The 16,710-nt window shown below is 44.0% G+C and overlaps 1 protein-coding gene across 1 annotated transcript in view; it reads left to right on the top strand.

The window, feature by feature from the left end:
* Window positions 1-16,710, top strand: part of ak9 (adenylate kinase 9) — a 341,329-nt gene that overhangs the window by 244,927 nt on the left and 79,692 nt on the right. Inside the window, exons 27-28 of the mRNA XM_080193447.1 lie at window positions 7,395-7,664; window positions 15,935-16,068. Coding sequence (XP_080049573.1) covers window positions 7,395-7,664; window positions 15,935-16,068 — 404 coding nt within the window. The remainder of the gene's footprint in view (window positions 1-7,394; window positions 7,665-15,934; window positions 16,069-16,710) is intronic.

The following is a 16,710-nucleotide window of genomic DNA, read 5'->3' as shown; positions in this document are numbered from 1 at the left end:
AGGGTTATGGGGAGAGGGCGGGAAAGTGGAACTGAGCCACGACAGATCAGCCATGATCTTATTGAATGGCGGGGCAGGCTCGAAGGGCTAGATGGCCTACTCCTGCTCCTATTTCTTATGTTCTTATGTTCTTATGTTCTTATGACGTGGAGAAATTATTGGTCTATACAATGTTTCGGAATGTAGTGTCAGCTTGAGCTGCAGCAATCTGAATTAGCTGGCTCTCACACCATTTTGGATAGAATGTTTTCCATTCTATAATTTAGACATGAGATGAGGCTCTCTGGCTATGGTCAGTGTTCGAGACTGCCTGTGGGAGGAGTGTTAACTGTTGGGTGCAAGAACTTTTAATAGTGATTATTTTACAGTCCATAGTTACCCTATCCCTAACTACAGTGACTGCCTTCGCCCATGCCCGCTTTATAACTCTACTACTTTTTAATTTCATGTAGTCTGCCACTACATCTAGGTGAACCCCTCCAGAAGCACTTCAGAGGTGGGAGTGGTCAGCTGTGTTCCACGCCCCATGGCCTATGATGCCTTTGGCAACCGTCCTATAGTATCATAGAAAAACTACAGCACAAACAGGCTCTTCGGCCCACAAGTTGCGCCAATCTTATCTCTACCTACTAGGCTTACCTACAACCCTCAATCCTATTAAGTCCCATGTACTCATCCAGAAGTCTCTTAAAAGACCCTAACGAATTTGCCTCCACCATCACCAACGACAGCCGATTCCACTCACCCTCAACTGCCAATTCTGGGGTTGCACTCACAGTAGAAAGTCTGGGGCAGGAAATGATCACCATGGGTGTCAGGGTCCTCTTGGGGGCCAGGACCTGGAGGCCCTGGCCAACTTTCGGGTGACACAGATGTAGCCATATCACCTTCTTCAGCGCTGCCCAGGAGATGCACCAGTGACGGGAAGGAGAAATTCGGAAGAGCTTGGGACAGCCGGGGTATCCCGGCCTTTCCTCCTCCCTTGGGGTGCCCATGGGCCTTGGGAAAAAAGCGATGGGATGAAGGGGCAGCTGCAGTGAGCTCCAGAAACCTTTGCATCACCTGGCACTGCCAGTCCTGGAGACTCTCAGCAGCCCTCAGCGATATCCATCTGAGACTGAGCCAAGCTCTGGAGCCCATCAGTGATGACCCGCTGTGACTAAGCCATGCTGTTGAAGCCCACAGACATGACTCTCTGTATCTCCAGCATGCTCGTGGTCCTCAGCCACTGGGCCATATCTTGGACCCTGCCACCCATGGCGACCATTTCCTGCCCCAGACTTTCTATTGTGTTTGCAACACTTGAACTGTGGGTGCCACACAATGCTGGCACCATTTCTTGCACCTAAAGGCTGTGGGACTCTTCCAAACAGCCTCACAGTTGCTGGAATGTTGCTGACACTTCCTCCTGCAAGCCCCAGCTCTGCCTCTGCATCTCCAGCAGATTCTGGAGAACTGATCCCAGCGGTACAGCACATGGCTGAGGACCAGCTGTTTCCACTGCTCAAGCAGACCTCTGATTTCCTGATCCCTGAAACGTCCCCGCCTGCACCTGATGTACATGTATGGAATATGCCCTTATGATTAGTGGGCCCGGGATGGTATTCTGGGGCCCACTAGCATTACACCCCCACCAAGAGATGTTCACACCAGTGAGATTTACAACTGCTCCTCACTAACAGAGAACAGGTGTCCTTACCCCACTGGTAGGAACGGAGGCCATTGAAGCTCCCCCCAGTCCCCGGGCACCGGGCAGTGCCAAGAAGTCAGGGCCAGAGGGAGCAGGGCATACTGGCCTATTGAGGAGAGCCCGCTGTTACCTGGCAAGTGGGATTGGTGGGGGAGGTAGTGAGGCAGCGATTGAGGCTAGCTGTCGGCGGGTGTGGGGGGAGGAGGGGGGAGTCGGAGCTGGCCATCAGGAAAGTGTCAGGGCTGGCCATTGGAGGGAGTGGAGTCAGTAGATTCGGGCTGGCCCAGGGGGGAGATCGGGGCTAGCCCGGGGGTGGGGGGGTTCCAGTAGGCCAACAATGGAAAGTGGGGGATGGGGAGGTCAGTGATCGGGAGGAAAAGGCCAGCAATCAGGAGGCTGCCAATGGCGAGGCCAGTGCACAGTGGCAATCTCCCTACTGATAGTTCGACACATGCGCAATGGTCTGCTCAGCACTATGTTGCCGGCCTCGAGGGCAGGATGAGGCCTGCCCCTTATTTTTCAACACAATTCTCTCTAAGGCACTCTGCATTGCACAGGTGTCAGAGATTCATTCAGATAAGTACATCCAGAAAATGGGTGGGCAATTCTCCCATATTCCCACCTGTTGGGCACTTAGTTTTGTTTTGGGACAGTTCCAGCCCATGTATTTTTCTTTCTGCTTAAAACCCACAACCCCGACCATTGTTAGGACACTACAAGACCATACCATATATGCCATCAGGACCTGGAGACGGATCATCCCACAGTTCCCACATTTTGTTAGTACCACATCCCTGGTGATCATAATTTTATTTAGAATCATACAATCACTGCTGTGCAATAGGTGGTCATTTAGCCTATAGAGCCTGCACCAACATACATCCCACCCAGGCCCTATCTCCATAACTCTGTGTATTTACCCTACTGATCTCCCTGACAAGAAGGGGCAATTTAGCATACCCAATCCACTTAACCTGCATATTTTTCGACTATGAGAGGAAACAGGAGCACCTGAAGGAAACCCACACAGAAACAGGGTAAATGTCTGTGTGAAGTTTGCAGTCAGCGAAGTTCGAGTTGAACCGGGTCCCAGGTGCTGTGAGGCAGCAGTGCTAACCACTTGCCACAGTGTCACCCTCACATTTTCTTCAGTTCCTCCCTCCTTTCTAATTCCCGATTTACAGCTACTTCTCAGATGTTACTTGTGTCCTCTGTGGTGAAAACGATGCAAAATACCTATTCAATTCATTTTCTATCTCCTTATTTTCCATTATTAACTCCTCAGACTTACTTTCTATAAGATTAACAGTCACTTTGTTAACTCTTTTTAAAATATTGATAGAAACTCTTGCTATCTGTCTTTTTATTTCCAATTAGCTTTCACTTGTACTCTAATTTTTCCCTCTTTATTAATCTTTCAATTAGTCTTTATGATAATCTTTTAGTTATTCCTATAGTGAGGCGACCAGAACTGCGCACAGTTGCTTTTCTTTGTTGCTTTTTATATTCTGCCCAATCTCTGACCTGCCATTCATCTTTGTGTACATAAATGAATTTTCTTTAAGTTTAATATTCTCTTTAATTTCTTAACTTTTTTATTTAACCATGGAAAGTGGGTTTTCCCCTTGAAATTTTTTTTCTCATTGGAAAATATTTATTCTGTATATTCTGAAAGAGTCCCTTAAATGTCTGCAACTCTATCGACTTATCCCTTAACCTAAATTACCAATTCACTTTCACTGCCTCTGCTTTCATGCCCTCATAATGACTTCTATTTAAGTTTAAAATACTAGACTTAGAACCACTCCTTTCTCCCACAAACTGAATGTAAAATTCAGTCATATTACAGTCACCATTACCTTTTTGAACATTATTTCATGGGATGTGGGTGCCAGCATTAGTTGCCTATTCCAAATTGCCCATGAACTAAATGGCTTGCTAAGCTATTTCAGAATCACATGTAAGCCAGGCAAGAACAGCAGATTTTCAGATGGGTTTTTACAACAGTTTACAATGATTTCATGGCCATCATGAGGTTTTTAATTCTTGATTTTATTTGCTAAATTCAAATTCCACTAGTTTCCACTTTGGGATTTGAAACTGGGTCCCCAGACCATTACTCGGGGTCTCTGGATCACTAGTCCAATGACAATGCCACCAAACTACTATGCTTCCCTAGGGGCACCTTCACTATGAAGTGATTCATCAATCCCATTGAGTTGCACATCAGGTCAAGTATAGCCTGCTCCCTGGTTGGCTCTAGAGCGTGTTGATATCAGAAATTATTCCAAAACATTCTACGAACTCCTCATCTACACTATTTTTGCCCATCAAATATGTAGCCTATATGTAGATTGGAATCCCCCATGATATTCTAACAGCCATTATTCCAATAGAGGGCTATTTTATTTGGAGCATTTCTTCCCTACTGGAACCTGGGCTGATCAAGAACTGATTCATCAAATTAAAATGTCCATACTACTTGTCATCAGTGAAGTGAGTTTTGATGTTCTCAACTCACTTGATAGCAAATATTTGCCCAAAATGTAAACTTTGATTTGATTTGATTTATTATTGTCACATGTATTAGTGTACAGTGAAAACTATTGTTTCTTGCGTGCTATACGAAGGATAGGAGAGAGTTTAGAATGTGGTGCAACAGTCATAGTTAGGGTGTAGAGAAAGATCAACTTAATGTGAGATAGGTCCATTCAGAAGTCTGGTGGCAGCTGTTCTTGAGTCGGTTGGTATGTATCCTCAGGCTTTTGCATCTTTTTCCTGATGGAAGAAGGTGGAATAGAGTAAGTCTGAGGTGTGTGGGGTCTTTAATATCCTAGCTGCTTTTCCGATGCAGCAGGAAGTGTAGGTGGAGTCAATGGGTGAGAGGCTGATTTGAGTGATGAACTGGGCTCTGTTCATGACCCTTTGTTAGTGCCTTGTGGCCTTGGATAGAGTAGGAGCCATATCAAGGTAAGATACAACCAGAAGGAATGCTTTCCATGGTGCGTCTATAAAAGTTGATGAGAGTTGTAGCGGACATGCCAAATTTTGTTACTCTTCTGAGAAAGTAGAAGCATTGATGGGCTTTCTTAACTATATTGTCAGCATGGAGGGACCAGGACCAGTTGTTGGTGATCAAACTTGAAGCTCTCGACCATTTCTACTTTGTCCCCATTGTTGTAGATGGGCAAATCCTCCTCTAAGTCGTTGACTATCTCCTCCATTTTGTTGACATTGAGGGAGAGATTATTGTCATCGCACCTGTTCTCCAGATTCTCTGTCTCTTTCCTGTATTCCATCTCGTAATTGTTTGAGATCTGACCCACTACAGTGGTGTCATCAGCAAACTTGAAAATTGAATTGGAGCTGAATTTGGTCCCTTACTATCCTCATACAGGTGACACAATCTTCTGGGGTACCGGTGTTGAGGATGATAGTGGAGGAGCTGTTCTTGCCTATCCTAATTGATTGCAATCTGTGGATTAGGAAGTTCATGATCCAGTCACTAAAGGAGGAGCCGGGTCCCAGGCCATGGAGTTTGGAGATGAATTTTGTAGGAATAATGGTGTTGAAGGCTGTGCTGTAGTCAAGAAATAGAAGTCTGACGTAGATATCTTTTGTCATCTAGGTGTTCCAGGGTTGAGTACACGGTCAGGGAGATGGCATCTGCTTTGGACATGTTGCCGTGGTAGGCGAACTTTAGTATATCCAGGCAATCTGGGAGGTTGGAATTGATTCAAGCCATGACTAATCTTTTGAAGCACTTCATAATGATGGATGGCAAAGCCTCCCAATGATAGTCATTAAGGCACACTGCCTGGCTTTTTTTTGCACTGGGAAGATGGTTGTCTTCTTGAAGCAGACAAAGACCTCAGATCATTGTAAAGGGAGTTTGAAGATGTCCATGAATACCTGCGCCAGCTGTTCTCCACAGGATCGGAGTGCTCGTCCAGGTACCCCAACTGGGCCAGTTGCTTTCCATGGGTTGACCTTCAAGAAGACTGCTCTGACATCTGCAATAGTCACCCAGGATACAGGTCCATCTGAGGCTTCCAGGGTGTGGGCTTGCTCTTGCTGACCTCAACTCAAAATGGACATAGAATACATTGAGTCCATCAGGGAGGGGTGCATTGGAGCTGGCGATTTTAATGCCTTCATCTTGTAGCCTTTTATGTCTTGCAGAGCTTGCCATAATCGGTAGGGTTACGTGTGGCTAGCCTTGTACTCTAGTTTGGTCTGGTACTGTCTTTTGGCATCTTTGATGGATCCCCTTAGATCATATCTGGCTTTGTTGTATAGATCAGAGTTGACTGACTTGAACGCCTCAGACCTGGACTTCAGCAAGCAATGGATATCCCTGTTCATCCATGGTTTTCAGTCGGGAAACTCAAGGATTTGCTTCTTTGGCGTACAGTCTTCTACACGCTTACTAATTAAGTCAGTTACTGTCGTGGCATATTCGCTTAGACTGGTCATAGAACTTTTAAATACTGACCAGTCTACTGATCTAAGCAGTCCCATAGGAGATTGTCTGATTCCTCAGACCAACATTGCATGACTTCCTTTGATGGATTCTCTTGCTTTTGCTTGTAAGCCGGGAGCAGGATTACAGCTTTGTGATCTGATTTGCCAAAGTGTGGGCAGGCAATGGAGTGGTAGGAATGTTTGATATTTGTGTAGCAGTGGTCTAGAATGTTTGGGCCTCTGGTGGAACAGGAGACATGTTGGTGGTATCGTGGTAGGATGCTCTTGAGCCTGACCTGATTGAAGTCCCCAGCCTCGGGATATTTTGTCTGAAGGCTATTTGTAATGGTGTATATTTCATCCAACACGATATTCACATCCGCATGGGGTAGGTTGTAAACTGCTGTCTGGATGACAGAGGTAAACTGCCAAGGAAGGAAGTAGGGGCAGCATTTTAGCGTCAGATATTCTAGGTCAGGGAGCAGAAACTCACCAGTGCTGCTACATCTAGGCACCATGAGGTGTTGATTAAGAGGCAGACCCCATCTCCATTGGCTTTGCTTGAGGCCACTGTATGGTCCATTTGATGGATTAAGAAACCCTCTGATTGTAGGATACAGTCCCGTGAAGCAGAGTGAGCCACGTCTCATGAAACAGAGTGCACAACAGTTCCTCAGTTCTCTTTGAAAAGTGAGTCTGGCTTTAAGGTGGTCGAGCTTGTTTTCCAGAGATTGGACATTTGCCAGGAGTAAGCTGGGGAGGGAGCACTCGTGTTTTACTCTCAGCTGCTGGCCTGCACATTTTCCTGGCTTCCTGGAGTGACTGCTTCTTTTCAGGTCTGGGAGATGGTAAAAATAGTATGCAGTATTGAGGGTATGGGTCCATCCAATGAGTTGTAGATTAAATTATCCTTCTCATTACAGAGATTCCAGAGGTGGCTGGTTCAGGAAATGGAAAATTTATACAGTTGTTTGCACATTTAAGGTTTAAAACATTTTGCAACTAACTTTATTACTTTCCTGAAAATGTAACCTGTGTTTCATATTATGGCGCCAACAATGGGTGCCAAAAGTATTGAGCATAAATCAACGAATTAAGTTGTTGCACATGACAATTGACATGATTAGCATTCTGTGATTTTTGTGCTATTGTTCTATTTAATGCTTAATTTAACTTGATGCAAGTCATAAAGTTTTAGATCTGAAAAAATCCACCATGAAAATATGTTTTTTATTTTCAGCCACCTCCACTGAGAGTATTTGTATTTGGGCCTAAAGGATCTGGTAAAACAATGCACAGCAGGTGGCTGGCAAACAAATTAGGTATCTTTCACATTCAGTTCATTGAACTTCTTCAAGAGCTTCTTTTCCCTAAAACTAAGAAAAAAATTGGGCCTGAATATGATGATGAACCAACAGAACAGGAGCTGACTGACATAGCGACCATTGCGGCTCTTGAACGGGGTGAACAACCTGAAAACATTGAAGTTGAAACTGAAGAAAAACAAGAGGTACAACTGAAATATTATTTGACAGAAACAAATATAAAAATATTAATTGTCATTTCCCCAGCCATCAATTTAAAAACACAGCCTAGAATTCTCTGATAGCCAGAACACAGGGGAACCACTCATTATATCACTAAATTGTCCAGCCAAGAATGTACAATTATTACTAATCAGCATTGAGTTAGCAAACCTTAATTGAAGAGCACCTAGTACTGCTTGACCAAAGAGAGAAAAGGCCAAAGATTCCTAACAGAATGTGTCTGTGTGAACATAAGTTGAGAAAAGTACCATTCCCAGATGTGAATTTGTCCATTTAACACCCTATCAACATACTATTGCTATTTTTTTTATTTACGGGATGTAACCGTCGCTGGCAAGGTTAGCATTTGCTTCTCAACCCTAACTGTCCTTGAGAAGATGGATCTGGGGTGAATGTTTTAAGATGGTGAATGAAATGTTAACCAAGCGACTTGCTTTGTTTTGAATGCGTTGAGCTTCTCGAGTGCTGTTGGAGCTACACTCATCCAGGCAAGCAGAATGTATTCTATCACACTGCTGACTTATGCCTTGTAGAAGGTGGACAGACTTGAAGAGTTACTTGCTACAGAACTCCCAGCCTCTGACCTATTCTTGTAGCCACAGCATTTAGATAATTAGTCCAGTCAAGTTTTTTTGTTAGTGGTAAATCCCACAACGTTAATGGTGGTGAGGGATTCATCAATGGTGATGAGGTTGAATATGAAGGGGAGGCGGTTATATTTTTCAAAAACAAAATACTGCAGATGCTGGAAATCTGAAATAAAAACAAACAGCGCTGGAAATATCAGATCTGGCAACATCTGTGGATAGTGAATCTGAGTTTAAATTTTAGGTCAAGACCTTTTATCAGAATTAAGAAAATTTAGAAATGTAATTATAGCTTATAACAAAGCAAAACATGAAGATAGTAAAAGGGGAAGATAGGGTGAAGGTGGAAGACATGGGCAGAGATTTTCTGCTCCTGATCGCATCAGGCGTTCAGTGACAGGACTGGAAAATTGCACAAGAACTCCCAAATCGTGTTTCATATTGATGTAAATATCCCTTCCCTCCATCAGAGACAGTGAGCATTTCTCAACATTCAACACTGGGAACATCATTTGAATTCATTAACATATATTATCAGGCTTCTCCACCTGAATCATCCCATTCCCTTGCCCACCCATCCCCATCATAAAATGCTTTTACATCTTCACACCAGCATGAGGACAGAATGGCATAAAACCTGAGTGGATTCCCAAGACGTTCCCACAGACCTCCCAGAGAAGCTCAGGTGAGTGCATCACTCAAGGGAAAGCACTGCCCCTGGAAACTGTTCTAGGGTGAACTTGCTTGTTTTGGGGTGGCCTCTAAAAGTAGCATCCTCATCTTCAAGCAACAAAGTTGCTAGCAGGGCAGACAAATTAGAGAACAGTGTTACGTTATGGTCTCTACCCCTTTAAGATTTTTACTCTTTGGGAGTGATTCTCCCAGCCAGCGCAGCAGGCTGGGAGACATCTGCAGTGGCCACTTAGCAGGCTCCCCACTGGGCACCATGGCTTCCACGCATCTTAATTGGCACAGAGCTAATTTAAATATGGTAAATCCCCCCCCTCACCCCAGTTGCAGTTGGTTCATTGCAACATGGTTTACAAGAGCTCCCCGCTAATGGGGATCTGATAGCCTGACAATGCTGGAGTGAAGGAAGACCATGGAGGTTAGGTAAGGGGGAATGTCCCCTGGGCATTGCCAGCCTAGTAAAAAGTCTGACACACCAGGTTTTAGTCCAACCGATTTATTTGATATAAACTCACAAGCTTTCGAGGGGACTCCCTCTTTGTCAGGTGAATGGAGAGTTCTGGCCTCGGACAGAGCATATAAAGCACAGACAGTTTAGAGATTACTGATTAGAATGCGAATCTTTACACCTAACCTGCTGTTCAAGTCCTAAAGTGGCCGACAATGTGTGTGGAAGGAGCACTGATCACAGGTTAAAGAGATGTGTATTGTCTCCAGCCAGCACAGTGAGTGAGGTTTTGCAAACCCAGGCAAGCCACGGGGGTTACAGATAGTGCGACATGAACCCAAGATCCCTGTTGAGACCGTCCTCATGTGTGTGGAACTTGGCTATCAGTCTCTGCTCAGCGACTCTGCACTGCCGTGTGTCGTGAAGGCCACCTTGGAGAATGCTTACCCAAAGGTCAGAGGCTGAATGCCCGTGACCACTGAAGTGTTCGCCAACAGGAAGGGAACAGTCTTGCCTGGTGATTGTTGAGCGATGTTCATTCATCCGTTGTCGTAGCGTCTGCATGGTCTCCCCAATGTACCATGCTTCGGACATCCTTTCTTGCAACGTATCAGGTAGACAATGTTGGCCGAGTTGCAAGAGTATTTACCATGTACCTGGTGGATGGTATTCTCACGTGATGATGGTATCCATGTCGATGATCCGGCATGTCTTGCAGAAGTTGCTGTGGCAAGGTTGTGTGGTGTTGTGGTCAATGTTCTCCTGAAGACTGAGTAGTTTGCTGCGAACAATGGTCTGTTTGAGGTTGCGTGGTTGTCTGAAGGCAAGAAGTGGGGGTGTGGGGATGGCCCTGGCGAGATGTTCGTCTTCATCAATGATATGTTGAAGACTCCGGAGAAGATGTCGTAGCTTCTCCGCTCCGGGGAAGTACTGGATGACGAAGGGTACTCTGTCCACTGTGTCCCGTGTTTGTCTGATCAGAAGACAAACACGGGACACAGTGGACAGAGTACAAATACACATCTCTTTAACCTGTGATCAGTGCTCCTTCCACACACATTGTCGGCCACTTTAGGACTTGAACAGCAGGTTAGGTGTAAAGATTCGCATTCTAATCAGTAATCTCTAAACTGTCTGTGCTTTATATGCTCTGTCCGAGGCCAGAACTCTCCATTCACCTGACGAAGAGGGAGTCCCCTCAAAAGCTGGTGAGTTTACTATCAAATAAATCAGTTGGACTAAAACCTGGTGTTGTCAGACTTTTTACTGTGTTTACCCCAGTCCAACGCCGGCACATCCACATCATTGCCAGCCTGACAGTGCCAGCCTGGCCCCCGGCACTGCCAAGAAGCATAGTGGCAATGCCCAAGGGGTACCTTCACTCTGCCCACTGGGGAAGTGTGGGGCTTATAGGGGGAGATCATTTAGACTGGGATTCCCACTGCCACTCCACATAGGGATCTATTGGTAGATCGAGGAAAGGGGCTGATCAGGGCTGGCCATTGGGGTGGGGGGAGGGTGGAGGGTGCTGGAGGTGAAGATGCGGTTGGGACTGCCAGGGGTTGGGGGGAACGGGTCAGGGAGGTCAGGACTGCGGGGGGTGGAAGAAGTCAGGGAAATCGAGGTGGGCCCGTGTGGGGGTTAGGGCTGGCCTGGAGCCATTTGGAATGCCAGTGATCGAGGGTTGCAGAATCGGAGGGGCAGCATTATGGGGTTGTGTGCTGGCTAGCCACCAATCGAGCTGGCCAGCGATCGGGGGACCGGCTACTGCGCATGCAGGGTTACTACACATGCTCTGATCTCTGCTATGACAGACTGGCACATGAGCAGTGGCCTGCTCAACACTATGCTGCTGGCCTCTTCAGTGGGAAGAGGCCCCGCCACTGGATTTCCAACATGAATCTCCCTGAGGCACTCTGCAGTGCACAAAGTGTGGGAGATTCTGTTTGAAAATCCTGCTAAAAAAACCAGTGGGAGTTACTCCAGTTTTTATGTGAATTTGGCACTTAGAATTTTTTGGGGAGAATCCCAGCGTATATGGAACTTTACGGTGGAGAAAGCCACTATTGCTGGTGGCAGCTTCAGTGCCACTTTTCAAAGAACAAAATCAGCCCGGGAAACAGGCCCTTCGGCCCAACGAGCCCGCGCCGCCATCTCAACACCACCAGTCCACCTCTCTACCCACGACCCCTGTCTAATGTTTTATGGTCATCCACTGATTGGCCTTTGCCAATTTCTGAGAAACATCCATCCATGAAATGACAAAGAGTTGATGCAGCAGAGCCAAGGCGCATAGAGATAAATAAAGAAACAAAAACTGGGTCCAGAAAACGTGCGAAAGATAAAATAATATTTTGGTCTAAAAGCAATGACGAGAAAAACAGGATTAAGACCATTACATGAAAAGAAAAGGAAACAAAACGGGGGAACAGAGATTACAGTCTGAAATTGTTAAAAAAAAATTGAGGCTGTAATGTACTTAATTGCAAGATAAGGTTCTGTTCCTTGAGTTTGCTTTGAACTGTATTGGAACACTGCAGTAGGCTGAAGGCATAGATATCACCACGAGACTGAGGTGAAAATCTCAAAATTCAGGATCATGCTTGCAAACTGATTGGAGATACTCTGTAAAACAGCCACCCAATCTGTGTTTGGTCTTTGCAATGTAGAGAAGATTGCAATGTGAATAATGATTTGAATAATGAAAATTGACTGAAGAAAGAAACAACAGAGTTTAAATAATGCAATAGCAAATAAGGTCCATGCAAATAATGAAAGTAGCAAAATAAAATTAAAGACTCTTTATCTGAATGCACAACACATTTGTATAAAATAAATGAAGTAATGGCACAAAGAGATAACTGTTTATGGTTTCAAGGTGACTAAGGTCAAGAAATAAAAATGTTCTGATGTACAACATTTCAAAAAGTTAGAAAGAATGGAAAAGGTGGGGGAGTAGCCCTGGTAGTAAAGAATGACATAAGGACAGTAATGAGATATGACCTGTGTCAGAAGATCATGAAGTAGAATAAGAATGGATGAAGATTAGGAATAACAAGAGTCAGAAGTAGTTTACAGGTTCCCAAATATTAGTTATACTTTTGGACAGAGCATTAGCTAAAATTAATTGGAGCTTGTGACAAAGGAAATATATTAATTGTGGATGGTTTTAATCTTCATACAGTCTGGACCAAATTGGCAAACGCTGCCTGGAAGCTGAGTTTGTAGAATGTGTTTGTGACAGTTTCCTGAAACAATAAGTTATAGATACAGGTTCCTATTGCAGGTACAGCAGGCTGTAAAAGACGCCAATGGTATGTTGGCCTTCATAGCGAGAGAATTTGAGTATAGGGATAGGGATGTCTTGCTGAAATTGTATAGAACATTGGTGAGGCTATACCTAGAATATTGTGTGCAGTTTTAGTGTCCTTATCTGAGTAAGAATGTCCTTTCTATACATGGAGTACAGCGACGGTTTACGAGGCTGATCCCTGGGATATCCACTGGAGTTTAGAAGAGTGAGAGGGGATCTCATAGACACTTATAAAATTCTAACAGGGTTAGACAGCGTAGATTGAGAAAGAATGTTCCCAATGGCGGAGGAGTCTAGAACCAGGGGTCATAGTTTGAGGATAGGGGTAAACCTTTTAGAACTGAGGTGAGGAGAAATCTCTTCACCCAGAATGTGGTGAATGTGTAGAATTCAATACCACAGAATGTAGCTGAGGCCAAAACATCTGATTTCAAGAAGAACTTAGCTCTTGGGGCTAAAGGGATCAAGGGATATGGGGGGAAAGGGAGATCAGGATATTGAATCCAATGATCAGCCATGATCAAAATAAATGGCAGAGCAGGCCTGAAAGGCTGAATGGCGTACTCCTGCTTCTAGTTTCTATGTTTCTATATAAAATCAGCTAGGAATAAAACACTTTTAGATCTAGTATTTTACAATGAGGAAGGGTTACTTCATATTCTTATAGGAAAAGATCCATTGGGAAAATGTGATCATAATACAATTGAGTTCCATATTAAATGAGCACAGAAATGTCTGATGGAGTTTAATCTGGCCAAATGCGATGTGATGCATTTTGGGGAATCAAATTTAGATGTTAATTATACTGTAAATGGCAGAACCCTTAGGAATATTAACATACAAAGGGATCTGAGCATGCAGGTCCACAGTTTCCTAAAACTGGCAACACAGGTGGCCGAGGTGATTTAAAAGGCATACGGCATGCTTGCCTTCATCACCCAGGGTATTGAGTACAAGAGTTGGGAAATCATGTTGCAATAATATAAAACCTTGGTTAAGCATTTGGAGTATTGCATGCAGTTCTGATCGCCAAACTAGAAGAACGTGGAAGCTTTGGAGAGAGTGCAAAGAAGGTTCACCAGGATGTTACCTGGTTTGGATGGCATTGACTATGAGGAGAGATTGAATAAACTAGGATTGTTTTCACTGGAAAGATGGAGGATGAAGGGAGACCTGATTGCGGTCTACAAAATTATGAGAGGTACAGAAAGGATGGATAGTCGGAAGCCTTTTCCCAGGGTGGAAGTGTCAGTTACGAGGGGACACAGTTTAAAGGTAAGAGGGGGAAAGTTTAAGGGAGATCTGTGGGGAAAGTTTCTCATGCAAAAAGTGATGGATGCCTGGAACTCGCCGCCAGAGGATGTGGTGAAAGCAGACACATTGGCAACATTTAAGAGGCACCTGGATGGGTTCATGAATAGGGAGGAAATAGTGGGGTATGGACTGAGTAAGGGCAGAGATTTTTTAAAAAATTTAATTAGGGCATCATGATCAGCATAGGCTTGGAGGGTCCTGTCTTGCTCCTAACAAGTATTTTTCTTCGTTCTTTGTTCTCAGTCTGAGTGACATTTTCCAGTTTCAAACAAAAATCTTAGACTTAAACATGGATGTAAGTGGAGAGCTGACTAAGGTTGTTTGGGCTAATAGACTAAATGATATGACAATAAATAAATAGTTGGAGACATTTAAAGAAACAATTCAAAATGTTCAATAAAAATCCATTCTATTGAAAAACAAAGCCTTGGAAAGATCCACCTATAGCTTAGAAAGAAAGTTAAGATTAAAACATTGTGACAAAGAATAGTAGTGAGCTTGAGAATTGGATGTTTTTTGAATCCAGCAAAAGATGACCAAAAATTTAATATAGGGAAAAATAGAATATGAAAGTACACAATCCAGAAATATAAAAAGAGATTGTAAGAACTTTTATAAATGTATGAAAAAGAAGAGAGCTGCTAAGGTAAACAATACTCGCTCAGGGGCAGAGATAGATGAAATTATCATGGGGAATGAAGAAATGGCAGAGACACTGACCAAATATTTTGGGCTGAATCTTTCCAAAAAGATTCCAAGTGGGTGATCTCCCCAGCTCTTCACACCGGTTGATGGGCATGGTGAGCTGAGAAGATCGAGCGAGAGGCAAAAAGTTGGGATTGTGCCCAGTTTCTTGCCTCTCACGATGTTACCAGTCCTGTTCTGCCTGGCGCAAGGCTGATTTAAATATTCAGTAGTTGATTAAAATGTGATTAGTGAGTCCTGAATGCAATCATATGGGCTCAGTTGTCCTTCCCTGCTCGCCGGTGGAGGTCCTTGCCAGTGGGACTGGAGGTCATTGAAGCCTGCCAGGTGGTCAGGAGCAAGCTGGGTGCTGCCCACTGGATGAGAATTGGGGTGTCATTTCTACCAACTCCGAGAGACCAGAGGAGTTCACCCCGGAATCACCCCTCCCCCACAAGCACTGCTCCCTGGCCATAGGAAATGCCAAGGGCATTGCCCAGGCATGGCCCTCTTTGTTCTGAGCACTACTCTCACCTGAGCTTCCCTGGGAGTTGTGCTTGCAAGGTCAACCAAGTGCCTTGGGAGATCAGTTAGGTTTCATGCGTTATGCTGAAGTAATTGGATTTACTGATAGGGATGGGAGGAATGATTCAGGTGTAGGGGTCTGATAATTATATGTTAATATATTTAAATGATGTTGCCGATGTTAAATATCAGGAAATGATGGGGTGAGGGGACAATGGGTCACAGGTTAGCATCAATGTAAAAAACAACAAAATTTGCAACTCTCGCAATATTTTCCATTCCTGTCACTGCTCACATCCCCCCTTGCCCCACTCTCCCACCTCCAGCCAATGTCAATGGAAGGGGAAAATCCAGGTCAAAGTCTGAAGGTATGGAGCTTACTATTTAGGACTGAGATGAGGAGCAATTTCTTCTTTCAGAGAGAATGAAGAAGGTGAATCTTTGAATTCTCAACCTCAAAATATTGTGTATATTCCATCACAGAACATACTTAAAACTGAGATAGGCAGATTTTTGGTAATTCTGGGGATCAAGGGATATGGGAAAACAAGCAAGAAAATGGAGTCAAGGCAATAGACTAGCCGTGATCATATTGAATGGTGGAGTAGTCTCAAAAGGCAGTATGGTTTATTCCTGCTTGATTTTAGTTATTATTTTTGTATTATTACTTAGGGAGAAGAAGTAGAAGAAGTGGAATTTACTCCTGAAGAAGAGGCCATGAAAGCGTACCTGCTTGAAGATGAACCATTATCAACAGATGTCCTTAACAATCTTATTGCAAAGTGGTGGACTGAAGAACCATACAAGTGAGTTTAATTTATTTCAAATACAAGAGCTTACCTGAGTAAATGTCAAATGAATTTAGCAGGAACTCCAGTATAAATTTCTAAGTATAATGCTGGCGATTTAGTTTGAATCCTTGGTTTGGTGCAGCAACCAAAAGCACATAAAACAATAAAAGGGCGGCATGGACAAGTTGGGCCGAAGGGCCTGTAAAAAATGATGTAAACCTCTATGAAAATATAACTCTAATACTAAAGCAAAAAGTCCAGTATTCTTATTTTGAATAATTCTGAATGAATTTTTTAACATGTGGGCAGAAATTTTCTGGTTATTTCACTAGCAGGATCCTCCAGTCCCATCAATGGCAAACCCCCTGCTACGAGTTCCCCAGCAGTGGACAGTGTGAATAATGGGAAAACCCATTGACAGCAGCGAGATCAGAAGATCCTGCAGCTGGCCAATGGTGGGCTGCCACCACAAAACACACCATGGGGAGAAGAAGTGTGGAAAAGTCTGCCCATTAGAATTATATGTACTTAGTTGCCTGGTTAGAAAGATATAGACATATAGATATAGCTTGTTAATGAGATTAAAATTGATTACAGAGCAATTTGATAAAAAGAGCACAGAAGTGTGTCTTGAAGATTAAACACAAGATGGAAGGA

Source organism: Carcharhinus amblyrhynchos, chromosome 7, assembly GCF_965287045.1.
Source record: "Carcharhinus amblyrhynchos chromosome 7, sCarAmb.v2.hapA, whole genome shotgun sequence".
NCBI lineage: Eukaryota > Metazoa > Chordata > Chondrichthyes > Carcharhiniformes > Carcharhinidae > Carcharhinus > Carcharhinus amblyrhynchos.
This window is presented reverse-complemented; position numbering and strand designations above follow the sequence as displayed.